This window comes from Manacus vitellinus, unplaced genomic scaffold, assembly GCF_001715985.3.
Source record: "Manacus vitellinus isolate BGI_N305 unplaced genomic scaffold, ASM171598v3 scaffold_75_pilon, whole genome shotgun sequence".
In the NCBI taxonomy this organism is placed as follows: Eukaryota; Metazoa; Chordata; class Aves; order Passeriformes; family Pipridae; genus Manacus; species Manacus vitellinus.
In genome coordinates this window covers 1,684,185-1,699,835 of record NW_021940789.1, presented here as the reverse complement: position 1 = coordinate 1,699,835, position 15,651 = coordinate 1,684,185, and the positions used below count along the sequence as shown (strand labels likewise).

At 52.3% G+C, this 15,651-nt stretch overlaps 1 protein-coding gene across 3 annotated transcripts in view; it reads right to left on the bottom strand.

Moving 5' to 3' along the window:
* Nucleotides 1-15,651, bottom strand: part of SCMH1 (Scm polycomb group protein homolog 1) — a 54,776-nt gene that overhangs the window by 21,162 nt on the left and 17,963 nt on the right. For all 3 annotated transcript variants that reach the window (XM_029964604.1, XM_029964606.1, XM_029964605.1), the window contains one exon: nt 15,279-15,522. In XM_029964604.1, the coding sequence (XP_029820464.1) occupies nt 15,279-15,522 (244 nt within the window). The remainder of the gene's footprint in view (nt 1-15,278; nt 15,523-15,651) is intronic.

Below are 15,651 nucleotides of genomic sequence, written 5' to 3'. Positions count from 1 at the left end.
TCTTGCCCTGCCCGATGCAGAGCTGCACTCATCCTGAGGAGACACCAAGAGCTCCAGAGCAGAGTCATCCCACCAGCTGCACCCACACAGCCACAGTGCAGCCCCCAAAACACAGGGATACTGCTGCCCATGCTCTGTCTCATCCCCCAGGCACTGGGGTGACTGGACGCTTCCTAAAGAAGTCTGAAGTTTCCCTTCAGTGGCCTGTTATTTTCCTGCAGGATTTCAAGCCCTGCTGTCACGTGGACCTGGTCTAGAAGCACAGGATTGCTGTGGAAGGAGCAGTGCTGAGCACTCAGCCCTGTCTGCACCCAACCTGGCATCCACAGAGCTCCAGAGGTGGGAACAACTGTGCCCAGCAAGCAGGATTATCTCACAGCTCCAACCACTGCTCACATCTCCTTTAACTGCCAAAAGTTGCCATTTACTGCAACTTATTCATATTATTACTGCTTCTTAATTATTAAGAAACTAAAGCTATTAAAGAGTGTCCAAAGAAGGGCCACGAAGATGCTGAAGAGTCTGGAGGGGCCACACAAGGAGCAGCTGAGGGCACTTGGTGTGTGCAGCTGGAGCAGAGCAGGCTGAGGGCAGAGCTCAGCAGGGGCTGCAGCTCCTCCCCAGGGGCAGCTCCAATCTCTGCTCTGGGGGAGCAGGGACAGCACCCAGGGAACGGCTGGAGCTGTGTCAGGGCAGGCTCAGGTTGGATCTCAGGCAAAGGTTCTTCCCCCAGAGGCTGGTTGGGCACTGCCCAGGCTCCCCAGGGCAGTGGGTACAGCCCCAAGGCTGCCAGAGCTCCAGGAGGGTTTGGACAATGCCCTGAGGGCCAGGGTGGGATTGTTGGGGTGTCTGTGCAGGGCCAGGGGTTGGACTCAATGATCTTTGTTGATCCCTTCCAGGTCAGGATCTTCTGTGATTTTGTGATTCAGCTGGAGACAGTGCCAGCCCAACAGTGAGCAGCTGCCAGAGACATCCCCGCTTCCTTCTTGTAGAAGCCACTGAGAGGAGCCACGTTTTCAGAAAATCAAGCAGGGCCCCTCTTACTTAAAAAATCCACAGTTTGCTGTTGCTGAGAAAAGCAGCATCTCTCTGCTTTGGTGCTCACCTGAGCTCTGAGCAAACTTAATCAACTCCAAAGCTGGCCTTGCTTTAGGTGAGGAGCTGAGCCAGCAGCCTCCAGAGATCCCTTCTGACCTGAATTATTCAGTGATCTGAACTCATGGTTAACCATTTCAGCTCATTATGGGAACAGAAAACTACTCAACAGAAGTTTTCTGCTGGCTGAACTGTCTTGTTTTGGGTCATACAGGCATCCAGCACCAGGGCAGACACGGGACAGTGAGCTGGCTCCTCGCTGGGATGGCTGGCATTGGATCCATTTGGCACAGTGAGAAACATTCCCCTGAACATCCAGGACCAAAACCAGCTGAACTTAGAGCCGAAGAAAAGTCAGACACCACTCATGGTGTTATTGATCACTGAAGGATTAGTTTACACAAGAATTCTGAGCTCCCTGCAGACACAAAGTGAATTCAGGATTTCAGGCTCTACTTCCTAATGCCAGTGTGTCCCCTGCCAACTGACACATGGCACAGCAGCACCTGCAGCTGCCCACCACACTGTGACTCAAACTGTCACCTACAGCAGGCTCTCACAGTTGCTATCCACACTCTGAGGGTAGTCAGAGAAAGCAGCATTTGTCACCCAAGCTTATCTCAGGCTTGGCACAGCTTGAAGAAGACAAAATTAAGTCCTTGGGACAAGAATTACAAAGCCAAACCATGTAGGAAAATATGGAACAGAAATACTGAAGTTGCAGAAGGTTTCCTGCCTTTCTCTACTATTTACCAGCCCAAACTCCACATCTCCATTTTCTGTGCCAAGAGCTCTGTACTCTCAGGTGCAGTTGGAGCTCCCACACTTCTCCCTGGAGATCTCAGTAGTGATCACTGCAGTGTCTGGAGGGGTAGGGGGTGGTTTCTGAGCAGCCTGAGCACAGCACTCATGCCCATCCCAAAGCCCCTCTGAAGGTTGTCCTGCAGGCCACCCCTCCAGGGGTTCTTTGGTGCTCAGCTGCCCCTTGTCCCATCCTCAGCACTGCACAGGAATCAGAGGTGGGTTAGAGAGACACTTTTAAGAAAAGCAAATTTGCCAGAGAGCAGAAATCTTGAGATCTGGCTGAATCCTTCCCTGGATGAGGCATTTCAATCCTAGACATCCTGAAGGCTGGAGCTGGACAGGAACCAGAGCTCAGTGCCTGTCCAGAATAACTTGTGAAAGCTTCAAACCCCTGTGATTCTTCCCCAAGCAGAGACCATCATCAATGGCCACCATGAGCACAACTGGGACAGAAATACAGGCTCTGGGAAGGCTCCAGACTGGGACAGTCCTGAGCTCTCAGCAGGCATGGCAGACAGAACACAGGAGAAAGGGTCAGAGCATGGGTGGGAGACATGGGCTCCTTGCAAGGACAGGGATTCAGAACAGGACTCCAAAACCTGGAATTTAAAAGTCAGAAGGCAACTATTGTGGTAATTGAGTCATTCCTGCAGGGATTCCTGCTCTCCAGCCTGGAACACCTGCTGGAGCTAAGGCTGAGGTCAGAGGAGATATCCAACACAGCAACACAGCAAGAGGATACAAGAACTGCTGGATTCTACCTGTTCTCACCATCAGCAGTCTGAACTCCCAAAGATAGTCTCTTTTTACACAAGACTTGTCTAGTTTCAGCTTTCCACTCCTGAACTGACGTTCTTTATCCACTGATCCTCTGCCAGACCTCACTGGCCAGTGGTTACATGGAAGCACACAAAGAAACCCAAATCCATAGTCCCGAAAACAGTCTCCATCCTGCTCATCTTGACCATCAGGCTGCATTTTAATGTCTTTTTTTGGGCAGCACATTCACAGGCACATGAAGAGTTGTTGCTTCAAACGAAAGCAATGCCTTGCACATTTACTGAACCTGAGACAGGCTCTGAACATTCATCATGAGTGTCCCACTTCTTAAAGGCTTAGAGATCTGCATGGTCCAGAGCAGCAGTTTTCTCATCTTAATTGCTGGCATGTGCTCAGATGAGCTCTGTCACTGCAGATGCCACTGTACACCCACTGGCACCAACTCTGGCATTTTTATGGTTGTTTTGTTTTTCCAGTTGCTATATTTACAAAAATTTATAAAAATAAAACAATTGGAGAAAAAAAAGAAGTCTCAGGAGTCACAGTGACACCATCAACTGCCGTTTGCTATTTGCACAAGTCTTACATTTTCAGCTCTCACAGCAGCATTCCCATGTGCCCCAAACCACCCTGGCAATTACCCCCAGCTCTCTCTGAAGCAGCACAGAGGGATCTTGAAAGCCTTGTCAGGTGTTGCTGCACCTTGTCCCATGTCCTAGTGGTGCTGGGCTGCATCCCCAGCCTTGGGGACTTGCCTCAAGTGCCAGACCAATAACAGCACTGCAAAACAGCCCAAGTGTCCTACCTCTGGTTACAACCACCCATGGATATGTGGAAAAGAACAACTGGAGACTGCAGTCGGTGCTACTGGAGCTGAAGACCACAACCCCCCTATTCTGGACCTGCAGGGTCTGCTTACATCAATAAACACCAGAACTCAGACCTCTCCACTCCCAAGTCTGCCCTTGGTGCATCACCAACCCCCATTTACCCAGACACTTGCTGAACCCAAGGAGCTGATTCCACCCAAGCACAAGGTGCCTCTGGCTAAAACATCTTCCAAAACAAAACAGAGGCTTTATCCAATATCATGGCCCCCAAGAGGAATCTGACCTACTTGGGCAGTGTCAATCCAGCTGCTGTAACAGAAACCTGGAGGGGGCTGGACTGGACAGTGCCCATGTGGATGGATGTGACACAGCCCACCTGCCTTTCCACAAAGTCTCCAAGATCCTCACTAAAAGCTTTTATAAAAACCTCCAGAGCCATGGGATAAGAGGAAAGGTTTCTACAGGGACAAATCAAGGATTAGAAGAGGTAGGGGTAAAGAACCATTCTTGCAGAGGAGAGAGATGTATGTGGGGAACACAAGAATGCACACCAGGATCTGTTCATCCATGAGTGACCTGGAGAGGGGATGAGAGAGATGAGGAAGCCTTCTAATGATTCCAAGGGCAGATAGGACTATGGCAGCCCGTGAGCAGAGACTGAGTTTCAGGGCAAGAACACAGCAGGTGACCATGACACTGATAAATGGAAAGCAGTGAGTGTGGAGAAACCCACTGCTCCCTCCAGCTGCACAACACTGGGCTCGGAGCTGCCTCATGCCCCTTCAGGACAGAGAACTTGGGCTGCAACGTTCACTGCACAAGAACATCAGCTCCAAGCACAGCAGTGGCCAGAGAGAGCCAAGGAGAAAGAGTCCCCTTTGGAAAAATGAGAGATCAGGACATTGGATGTCACCAGTAGAAACCAACTCAATAGAAATCCTCATTTTACTGGTTACAAATCAAACAAAAAGCCCCAGACCTGCAGCTGATTCCTGGAGTCTTGTTTCTACAAAATTGCAGCCTTTCTGGGGACATTTCAGCCAGGGCTCAGCTCTGCCTTGCTGAGACTCCCCCAGTCTGCCCTTCACTGGTCCTGTTAAAACTCTTTGATCACATTAAGCATTTTTGAGAGTTCCTTCACACTGCTTTGGCTCTTCTGCTTAGCCCACAACATGCAACATCTTTTAATGGTTTTAACCAGTTTCCAGCATCATTTCAGAGGCAGTGACTCTTATTGTTACTTAGCAGTAATTGATGCTTTTTAGAGTATAAACATCCGTGTGCAGATACTCCTCAGGGAGGGGAAAAGTGCTTTGAAACTTGGCACAAGAAGTGTGGCAGGATGTGCCACACAATAGAGTATCCCCCAAAATGCCCCAGGGTCAGCACCGCCCCTGTTCTGCTGAAGGCAAAACAGAGAGAAGGGACTGGCTCCTGATCAGAGACACACAGGGACAGCCTGGGAAGAGCAAGGGTGCCCAAACTGTTGTCCTCAGGAAAAGCCATTTTCAGTTTTGTGCTGAGCACACAGATTTCCCCAGTCCCAAACCCAGGTCTTCACTTCTCCCTATACCGGAAAGAAATGGACTGCTCTGTACCTGCTGGGCAGCATTAGGAAATGAATGGGGAGACTGAGTCACACACCTTTTCTGTAAAACCCTGCAAAGGCTGGTGCTTGGACAGGGAAAACTGTCCCATGCCCTGCCACTGGAGCAGACAAGCACATTCTCCCCCAACAGCAGCTCAAAGCCCCTCATCTCTCAGCGTATTTCCTGTGGAACACCTGCACAACCAGCCACAAATGTCTCACTGCCAATTACACCTCTGGAGCTTGGAGGAGCAGCACCTTCCTACTCCTTCAGCCCCTCTTTTCCTTGCCATCCCCTCTGTGAGCTCCCAGAAGGCAAAGGAGCAGAAAGGTCATCCTGGGAATGAACCCAGCGCAGGAGAAGAACTGCAGTTCTGGACAGCAGGGCTGGCTCGAGGGACTCAGTGTGCACACCTGGACTGCACAAAGCCCTCAGAAGAATTACAGCCCAGACTACAGCAGGGCTGTTATTTATTCTGTGTGTGCTCATCAGCCACAGAGAAATACTCACCTCTGTGAGCCAGTGTCCAGCAACCTGTGCAGCCCCAAGCTGGTGGCCTTGGCTCACACTCTTTGTGCCAGCATCATTTTTTATTTCTCCAGCACTCAGACTATTGAAGTCTAGGTCCAGTTCTCCAAGGCCTGTCAGATGTTCCTGTTCAGGTGCAGCCAAGAGCACAGGGGGCACCAGTTCCCCCAGCCTGCCTGAGTACAGCTCCTCCTGCCAGCCCAGCTCCCAGGCTGGACAACAAGGAGCTGCAGAGACCCTACTGCAGCACATGGTTCAAGGGCAGAGGGAGGGAAATGCCAGATTTGTCTACAGTCACCCTCTTCACTTCAAAAATCAGCAGTTTTCCTCCTGTCCCCACCCCATCACCTCTTATTTCAAATAAACTGGCTGCAACACAACCTGGGTTCCTGCTTGCTGTGATCTCCCTCTATCAGTGTCATCTTCTCCACTGCAAAAATAAAGCTATTACAACAGTGTGTTGTTTTAAGCAGCTGTGAAAGCAGCTTTGGAATTAAAACAGAAATTCTGAACTACAGAAAGCAGATGAGAACTGAGCTGGGCAGCTCCAGCCTGAGAAAGCCATCAGCACAGTTGAAACTCAAGCTCCTGATGGAGGGGATGCACCACTGGGTGAAAGAAGAGATAGAGGGACAAAATCAGGGAGTTCCAAGAAAAATGACAATGCCGATATTTACTGGCAAAGTCAGAGCAGAACCAATTAAAAATCTGAAGCTCAGTACCCAAGCTTAATTTGATTACCCCAAAACCAGGCTGAGACCATCTCCATGGCAGTGCCTGTGGGCACATGGCGAGTACCCAGCAGCAATGACAAGAGCCCACCTGTGACCCCTGGAGCTGTTCAGCAGATGGACCATGAGCAGAACTGGTATGTTTGGTCCTGACACAGACAACACAAATCAATTCACTTCCACACCTTAGGAAAACCATCACTGCAGCTCTGCCAGGCTTGGTGCTTCGAGAGGCCACAGAGCCCGTCCCCACAGAGGGCTCCAAAAGCACCAGGGACGACTGACACGCCTGGTCCTCAAGGAAATCCCAGAGTCAGCTCTTGTCGAGCACCCAAGCCCCAGGCTGGGCGAGCCCTCAGCCCGGGCAGCACATCCAACCCACCCGAGCCACTCCTGCAGCAGCACAGAGAAACTGCTTTCCTCACACATTTACACCTGTGGAAGTTTGCATGGTTTTAGTGCTGTTTGTATCCAGTCAGCTCAAGGACACACATCAGTGACAGATGTGCCATGAAACCACCACGGCCACACCGACTGACACGTCCTCTGCTCCTGGGAGGGAACTGCCAGTGGATTTCCAAAACCCCCTGCTGGGAATGGTTCTGTACTCCCCCCATATTCAGGCTATTCAGGGCTGTTCCTGGGGCTTCTGCTTGTTCTGGTCTTCTCTGAAGCTCTTTTTTTAGCTTTGGCTTCTGGGTTAAATATTAGCAGAACACCTTCACCTTATCAGTGCACAAAGAATGAGAAGACTGCCAGGTGGGTGCAGTTTGTTCACCTTCGGTTCTTTTTAAAGCTGTTCAGAAGTTATAAAAATACCAAAGATCAAGAGAAGAGCATGACAAGCAGCAAAAGGTCCGATATTTGTAACAAGTGGGGCTGTGTGTTCAGGATGAAGTTCCCAGATTCCATAAAAACCCACACTGTGGCAACACGGACCATTCACCAAAGCCAGGGTCAGAGCTGGGCTCACCAGCATTTACTTCCCCTCTCCAAAAAACAAGGAAAAAACCAAAAAAAATGAAGAACCCCCCCAGCAGGTCAAGAAAAGATGTTGTAATGTTCTTGCTCCCATAGAGTCACTGTCAAAAGTCCCACCACAATGGGGCTGTTTATCCTATATACACATGATCAAATCCTGTCCCACTAACCAATCACAACCATCCCACTGTGGATGCTCCAGCCCTGGAAGTGTTCAAGGCCAGGCTGGACAGGGTTTGGAGCAACCTGGACTAGTGAAGGTGTTCCTGCCCATGGCAGGGGGTTGGAATGGGATGGGCTTTAAGGTCCCTTCCAACCCAAACCAGTCTGGGAGTCACCGTGTGCAGCCTTTACAGGCCTGTGTGAGAAGAGTCAGGTCAATCATTCTGGCTCCTCAAGCACTTGCCCACATCAGAATCAGCATCCCTACAAGGGGCCAAGCTCCTGTCCCCCAGGGCTGGCCATGTGTGTTGGTGACATGGTGTGGAGCCCTAAATCCTTGAAGTGATGCTTTGTAATACTGAGTGTTTAAACCCCTTCATTTTGATGGGAAACTGCTGTCCCTATTGCTCCCCTAAAGATATACAAACTGTCATCCTGGACACACTTCAAGCTTATTGAACTCTGCTTCCAACCCCGGCAGCAGAGGACGGTTGTGCAGAGACACCAGCCCTGCCTGTAACATGCAGCTCAGGACATCCTGAGTCTGACAGTCTTAGACCCCCAGAAATAAAAGCCCTGGAATGCTGCTCTTCCTTGAGGTTGGGCAATTCCATCTTGAAAGCACTCAGACTTCGACCTGCACAGGCACAGCTCTGCACCATGTCCCAGTAGGAGGAGTGTTGTTTCTGGTCAGAGATCCTGCAGAAATGGAGTGGTGACCCCAGTGCTATTCACCCAAAGAGAGGGAGGTTCCAACAGCAGGGTCCTGCTAAATCTCCTGCCAAGCCTCAGTAAGGTTCAGTTGAGATGCTGAAACTTTGTTTTGGACCAGGAAGCAGGGTGGAAAAGGGAAGGAAACATCCTGAACACAACCCAGCCTCTTTGGGATACAAAATACTTTAGAATAAAAAACATGAGGAAAAGTCAAGCTAGGAGGGAAGCCTAGACACTGCTACTAAGGACAGGCAGAGAGAATGAGGAAACTCTGCCCTTCCTAGGTCAGTTCTTCTTCTCAGGAGGCTCTTGCCAGCCCGAAGACATCCCACAGCAACCTCAGGTATCTGACACACCACATTCATGGTTCCCACTAAGCCACAGATTTGCTGTTTGCTGAGCCACAGGCTCTGTCAACATCTCAAGAGGGTGGCAGGAACAACACATCCTCCTGCAGGGCTGGGCTCTCTTATCCAAGCCCCCAGACCTCCAACCCAATGCATATTCCAGGGCACACATCCTAACCAAGCCAGGATCACTGCTAAGAGCCTCTTCTCTGTGCTCCAAACAGCCCGTTTCTTCCAACAGCCCTCTCACAGGCAGCTCCACCCAGGTACCACAGCTGCTCCTGCCTCAGACTCAAAGGTAACACCACGAACTCCTGTGTGTACCCTCCTCCCCCCACCAGTGCAGCAGCTCTACCTGTGTGGTCCCAAAACCAGCCACCCAATGCAAAGAACATCACCCAGCTTGATGTGTGAGCTCCAAACCCCAGCTCAGTCCTGAAGTGACAGTAATGACTATTTTCCCATCTCCTCCAAGCAGGAAAGCACATGAGTTCACCTGAGTGCTGCCCTGCCAGCTACTCCTGACAAGGCTCCTCCACCCACCACTATGTTCCCACCCCGAAGAAGGAAGAGAAACCAAGCAACATCCAAAATAAAGTCATAAAATACACATTACCTTCACCCCTGGGCAGGAAATCTAGCAACTGATCATCATCTTCCTTTGAGGACACCAAGCAGTCAACCAACAAATCACCCAGTGAGAGATGAAGAACTTCCCGTGTCTCCTATGCAGGGTCAGCATCTCATAACCCCCGGAGTCCCTGCTCCTGGCACACTCCAGCCCCTCGGCAGCACGGCTGAGTAATGCACAGCTGGTGAGTCCAGGGAGAATGGGAGCTCCACTTCAGCCTATCCCCATGGTAACTATCTAAACCCATTAACTTTTGCTGGCTCTGCAGGCAGAGGGAATGCTCTGGAGCAGCCAGCCCAGGGCCAGGGAGCAGGGTGCTGACAGCCTGCAGCAGACCCATGCAGGCAGTGCCTGCTGCTAACCAGTGTCCCCAGTGCCCTCGCCACAGCTGCCACCAGCCCTGGCACAGCAGCAGAGGACCTGCTCTGTATTAGCTCTGCTCTGCCCTGCTGGGCTCGGGGTATCTCTGCCAGCTGGGCTGGTGCCAAGGCAGCAACTCCACTCCTCCAAATTCCAGTGCTGGAGCTGCTTCCAGCTCTGCCCTCTCAGCCTTAACGCTTTCACTGCTGCCCCTCTCCCACAGCCAGCACGAGCATCCACGGGGGTGGAATAGGGAGTAGCAAACCCACTGGGGAACTCAGAGGAACTCGGCATCAGCTGGGGGCACAGCCCAAAGAGGAATGGCACCTTCTGAGTGACAAACACTGAGGACAGGGGTGTCCCTGCATCCTTGTGTTCCCAGTGACAGTATTTCCCTGCCCTCCAACAGTAACACAGGAAACATGGGAGCAGACATAAGGGACATTGTTACAGTGGAAGAGGGGTGTGTGTGTGGGGAAGGTCCTTTCATAGGTATGGACTGAATCTGGATTTCTCAGGACCTAGAAAATGAGCTGCTTCTCAAGAGCCCAGGGAAGACTGTCCCTGCCACAGCATCTCCCAGCAGCAGCACTGCTGGGATCGTGCACACAGCCACTGGTACTCGGCTGTAAGAGTGTCCTGCAAAGGTCTCACTTTTTGAAACAAATACCATCTAAAGTTCCTGATACTGTGGCAGAAACCCCAGAAAAATGCATGTGTTTCTTCAAAATTTAAAGCCAGTGTTTAAATAAGAGCCCTATCTGCTTTCTTGTGCAAAGACCCAGATCTTGCAGAAATTCTCAGCTGCCTGTGCCCACAATCACAGGTCACAGAAAGCCCCCATCCCGCCTGCCCAGGCCCTTTTCCCAGCCCTGTGCCTTTACCTGGCAGAGACAGACCCTCCAGTGCCCCATCTCCTCAGGTGAAGAGCTCAGAGCTGGAAGCTGCCTCACAGAGGTACCTGCTTTGCTTTCTCTTCCCCCAGGTGCTCACAACTCTCCATCCCACAAACCACTTCAGAAAGGAAAAAAACTTCTCATGGATCCTCTTCCAATGTGTGATCCTCTTCCCTGACTACAAAGAACTGAACTTTCCTCTACTCTGTGATGGGTTGTGAACCCCCCATTTCCCAAGAATTACAGAGGCAGACACATTTCTCTATAAGACCATGCCTTGGCTGAGGGGGATTTTCATCATCCCACCTCCCAGCTGAGGGCAGGTGGCCCCAGAAACTACAATCATTAACCAGCCTCTTATCTCTTTCTTCTTTCTTCTCACTGATTTTTATCACAGTTATTTCCTTCTTCGTTTCCCTGAAGCTCAGCAGCAGCACCCCCACTTCTGTGTGAGTCTCTCTCTCTCTCTCTCTCTCTCTCTCTTTCTCCCCAGCCATGATTTAAAGTAACTAAACAACAATTCTTATTCTTTAGGTCGATCCTAAATATTGATTTTCTGTAGTGCTCATAATGGAGAGGGACTTTCCAAAGCAGCTTCCCCAGTCCATGCTCCACTTACGGCAGTGACCTGAGAACAGGATAGTTTCTGTCCCGTTTAAGAGCCCACAGGCTCCTCAAGGACCAGGAAGGTTAGCAAAAATAAAATGCATGTAAAAGTTTTCCAAAAGCACTGGGTCTGGCCAGGCTGAGTTAATTCTCTGCACTAACAGCTTGGGGACTGCTGTGTCAGGGCTCACAGCTCACCACGGCTCAGCTCTGCCGGGCCAGCCCTGCACAGAGCCAAGCTCTGCTCTGGCCTCATGGGCAGTGCCAGGCTGGGGGGGCACAGGGAGCTGGGAGGGGGCACAGCTGGGACCCCACTGCCCAAGGGATATCCCAGAGCACAGGGCCCCACGCTCAGCATGTGAAGCTGGGGGAAGGAGGAGGAAGGGGGATGGAGTGGTGGGGTTTGTTGTCCCCAGTGCCTGTCCCGGGGGTGCTGAGCCCCTGCCTGCAGTGGGGAGCAGTGACTGAGAGCCTGTTTGGCCCTGCACCTACAGCTTTTGTTTCCCCTGGTAAACTGTCTGTACCTCAGCCCATCAGTTCTCACCCCTTTACCCTTCTGATTCTCTGCCCCATCCCCCTGAGGGGGCTCAGCTGCCCCCCGGGACAACCCACCACGCCTGACACCCACTCCTTCAGTCTCTGCTTTCCTCCCAGATCACTGTTCCACCAAACGCTGCTGCAGTGCACAGACCTGTGCACTCTTTATGTGCATCACAACATCTAAACCTTGAAGCTCTGAGCTTGAGGAGCATCAGCCACCTCCTGCATGTACCTGCTGTGATGGCAGCTGGGTCACAGTGTGAAAGCACACAGACATGGCAGGGGTGGGTAACTCCTTCCCCACCCAACACACCTTCAGGGCCTTCTGTTGACAAAAAGCCACGTTGTTAGTAATGTGCACACCGTGTATTCTGGCCTTGCTTTTGTGTGGTGCAATATCTAAAGATGGGGAAACATCATTCTCTGCTTTGCCCTAATTCTAAAACTCTGCAACAGAAAGCCCAAACTCTCTGCAGGAAGTTTGAAGGGTTTCAATGCCCCATGAACCTTAATTGATAAATATTTCTCAGCCAGTATTTCTCTAAGATGAGTACCTGACTCAGCAAGAATGACCACGCAAACAGCTCTTCAGAAACAGTAAAAAAAAAGTAATTTCTGAAAGTGACCTCCCAGGTGCTGAGCAGCTCCAGAGCAAGGCAAGAGCAGCAGCTGTCACTGTCACTGTCACTGTGACTGCCCAGCCTGCCCTCTGAGCAGAGCTCCAGCCTCCAGCTGCAGCTTAACACAGAGTCCACCTTACCTCGTATTCCTAAAAGCCCAGATATGTGTTTAAGGGTAAAAAGCACATGTGTAAGAGGCATGAAAAGCCATGTACGATGCTGTACACCACATGTGAGGAATGGAGTGGGGGTTCCTGGCCAGTGGACAACCCCAGGACGCCCTGCTGGTGTGAGTGGGATGCCGGAGGAAGTCTGCTGCACACCTACAGAACTGCCCCTCCTTTTGGGATGGCCACTGGGACCTGCCTCCCCCTGGTGGCTGCCTGGCTGGTGTGGAGAAGCTGAGGATGCACAGGATGAGCTCTCCCACATTCCACCTGGCTCTGCAGCCCAGCAGAGCTGAGCTCCAACCCTGGCCCGAGGCTGACGCGGAGACATGACCGGGACCCACCGTGTGAGGAGGCACCCCCAGAGCTGCATTTCCCCTGGGTCATGTGCTGGGTTGGACCCCCAGCTCCAAGGTGTGCTGCATCCAGACAGGAGAGGCTCTCCCAGCAGGCTGCTGCACAGCCAGCAGGCAGCAGTGGAATTACCAACCCGGCATCCAGGCTGCTCCTCCTCGCCACCTGACCTCCCTTTCCTCCCCTCACACACACTCGAGTGCCCCCGGGAAAGCTCCCCTGGGCATGGCTGGCCAGCCCCAGCTCCACCAGCACCCTGCCCACCCTGCCCAGCCACCCCAGCTAAGCAAACACTGGTAGGAGTGGGAAGCCCTGGAGCCAGAGAGAAGCTGTGCCTGGGAGAAGCCCTGCACTCCTCCACCTCCACTGGCGACCAGCAGCAGAGACAGATTAGAGCTGAATGAAGTTACCAGCAGTAAGTAAACAAGCCTGCCCTCTTTGAAGTTCTGCTTCCCTTGAACATGAGCTCATTCCAAGAGGCCTCTTTTTGCTCAGCCCCAGGAAGCCATCAGTCTCCATGGAGTTAACTCCTCACAGGATTCCTCAACTTCCACAAGACCTCACACAGTCAGTTCAGTATGTGAGCAGAGACTGGTATAACCATGACTGACCCCCTGCATGTCTCTCCAGGTCTCCCTCATTTCAGAGGAATTCCCACCAGGAAAGAGAAACTGCCTGACTCCACTGCATGGTCCTCCAGGCTCCAGGCTGGCACAGGAAGAAAGTTTATTGGAGCAGCACTCTCAGGCCTGGGAGGATCATGCTCAACCCTCCTCCAAAGCAGGGCTGAGGAGTGAGGAAACAAGGGAGGAATTTCATAAAGAAAAGAAGGTTCCCAGTACTCCTTTCTTGTGGTTTAATCCCACAAAGTGGAAGTCAGAAAGTCTTGGGCAGGAAAGGGAGGCGACAGCCACAGAGGGGGAAGTAAAATACCACAGAGACAAGGCTGATCTCAGCTCCATAGCATTTTTGCATGGCTATGCAACCCCTGCCAATGCCTGCTCTTGTCTCAGGAGTTCAAAAAAAATGGGAAAGAGAGCAGAAATCTGCCTGAGAGTGAGGGCTGCCTCTTCCTGAGAGTGGGGAGCCGTGACTGTGGGGGCCACTGTTCACGTACGTGCAGAGTCGCTGCCGTTTGAGCTGATGTGAAAGGGAGAACCTGTCCCTGCCACCTGCCAAGGGGGAAGCACATGCTTCCCAGGATGGCTCCATGTTGCCCCACCATGGGATGCTGGTTCTGGATGATTAACTGGGCTCTGCTCACTCACAGCTTCAGCCTCTGGCAAGGGGAGGCTGGGCAGGAACAGAGCTCCCTGTGCCAGTGGCCACAGGACAGACGGACGTTCCCACTCTCCTGGGAAGGTGTGCTCCTGAAACCTTCCACCCCCAGTCTGCTGCCAGGAAAGCTCCCGCCAGCACAAATGTCTTCAGCCACTCAAGCAGTACCTGAGAAGTACCCTGGAGAAATAAGGTGAGGGCTCCTGACCCCAGGGCGCTGCCAGAGGGGTGAGGCACTGGCTGGGAGGGCCCCAGCTCTGCAGAGCCCTCAGGGCAGCAGCAGGCAGGACACAGACAACCAGCAGGAAGAGAGGGAGAGGCTGGAAACACCAAAACACAGAAATACAAGATAAACAGGAATCATCCCACCCAAGGGGAGCCCCGGCTTGGCCTGCACACAGGCCATGGGAGATGACTCTGGGCCATCCACTGCCACCGGCCTGGCAGCACAGAGCACAGCCCTGGGACACACCAGGGGACACAGAACACCACCAGCCTGACAGGGCAGCACCAGCTGACCCTGGGTTTTCCAGAGGAACAGTCTCGTCAGAGAAATGCCTTTCCTAAGCAATCCTTCAGCTCTCCTGCCCCTCATTTCAGTGACAGGCACACGCAGGGCTTGCCAGCCAGCAAACACCAGAGGGATGTGCTCGGGCACAGTGACAGCTCCCCTGGGCCTAAACACAACTGCAATGTGAGCAAGCCAGAGACACGTCCCAGAGTCCAAACAGTCACTGCTCAGGCCTTGGCAAGGCAGCAAGGCCCCCAGTCCTGCTCCTATCCCACAGTCACGGTCCTGTGAGCAAGGCAGGTACATCTGCTCCATACCTGCTCTCCCCACGTTCACAGCACAAGGCAGAACAGGGAAACTGTCCCAAGTACAAACAGGCACATTCCTGCAACTCCACAGTTCTCATTATCCCAATCCCCCTGAGAAAAACTCCACGGGAATATGTGATTCAAAGACGCAAGAAGGACTCCAAGGAAATCCCTGGAGCAGAGCAGACCTCAGCAGTGTTGTACAGCACAGTCCCTCCCCAGAGCCATCATCCTGCCCATGTTTATGGATAGCTGCTCCTCGGCACCTCAAGCCAGGCTGCTCCAGTGCTGGGGGTGTGATCACATGTACCTTTCCCATGCATGAAGCAGCACAAGAAAGCCAGACCGGGCATCCGGGTGTCCTTGCTGCCAGCCTCTGCCTGTTGCGCTGCATTTAGAGAGCTGAGTGGAGGAGAAAGAGAGCAAAGCAACAACGTGGGCCTTACCTTTTGTACCAGGGGGCTGCAGATTATCTCCAGTCAGCGAGCACCAGCCTACGGGAAAGATGTCCCGGGAATCATATCGGCACCAGTAATCGAAGGCACCTCTCCAGCCATCAAATGTTATGAGGACCTCAGAACCTCTCACCTCCCCAATGGTGGCCGGGCAGATGAAGTGAGGGTTCTTCCTGTCCACTGCCTCCAGCTTCATACCTGTCTTGAAGAAGTTTTGGGATGGAGATGGTGGTTCCTACAAGAAGAAGTAGAATATGTGCTCAAAGGGGACATGCCAGACCAGGGCTGTGCCCTCATCAGCAAACTAACCTTCACTGAAGGGAGTTAGTGGGCTGGATTTGAACCCCAGTAGGTGTGGGGTTCA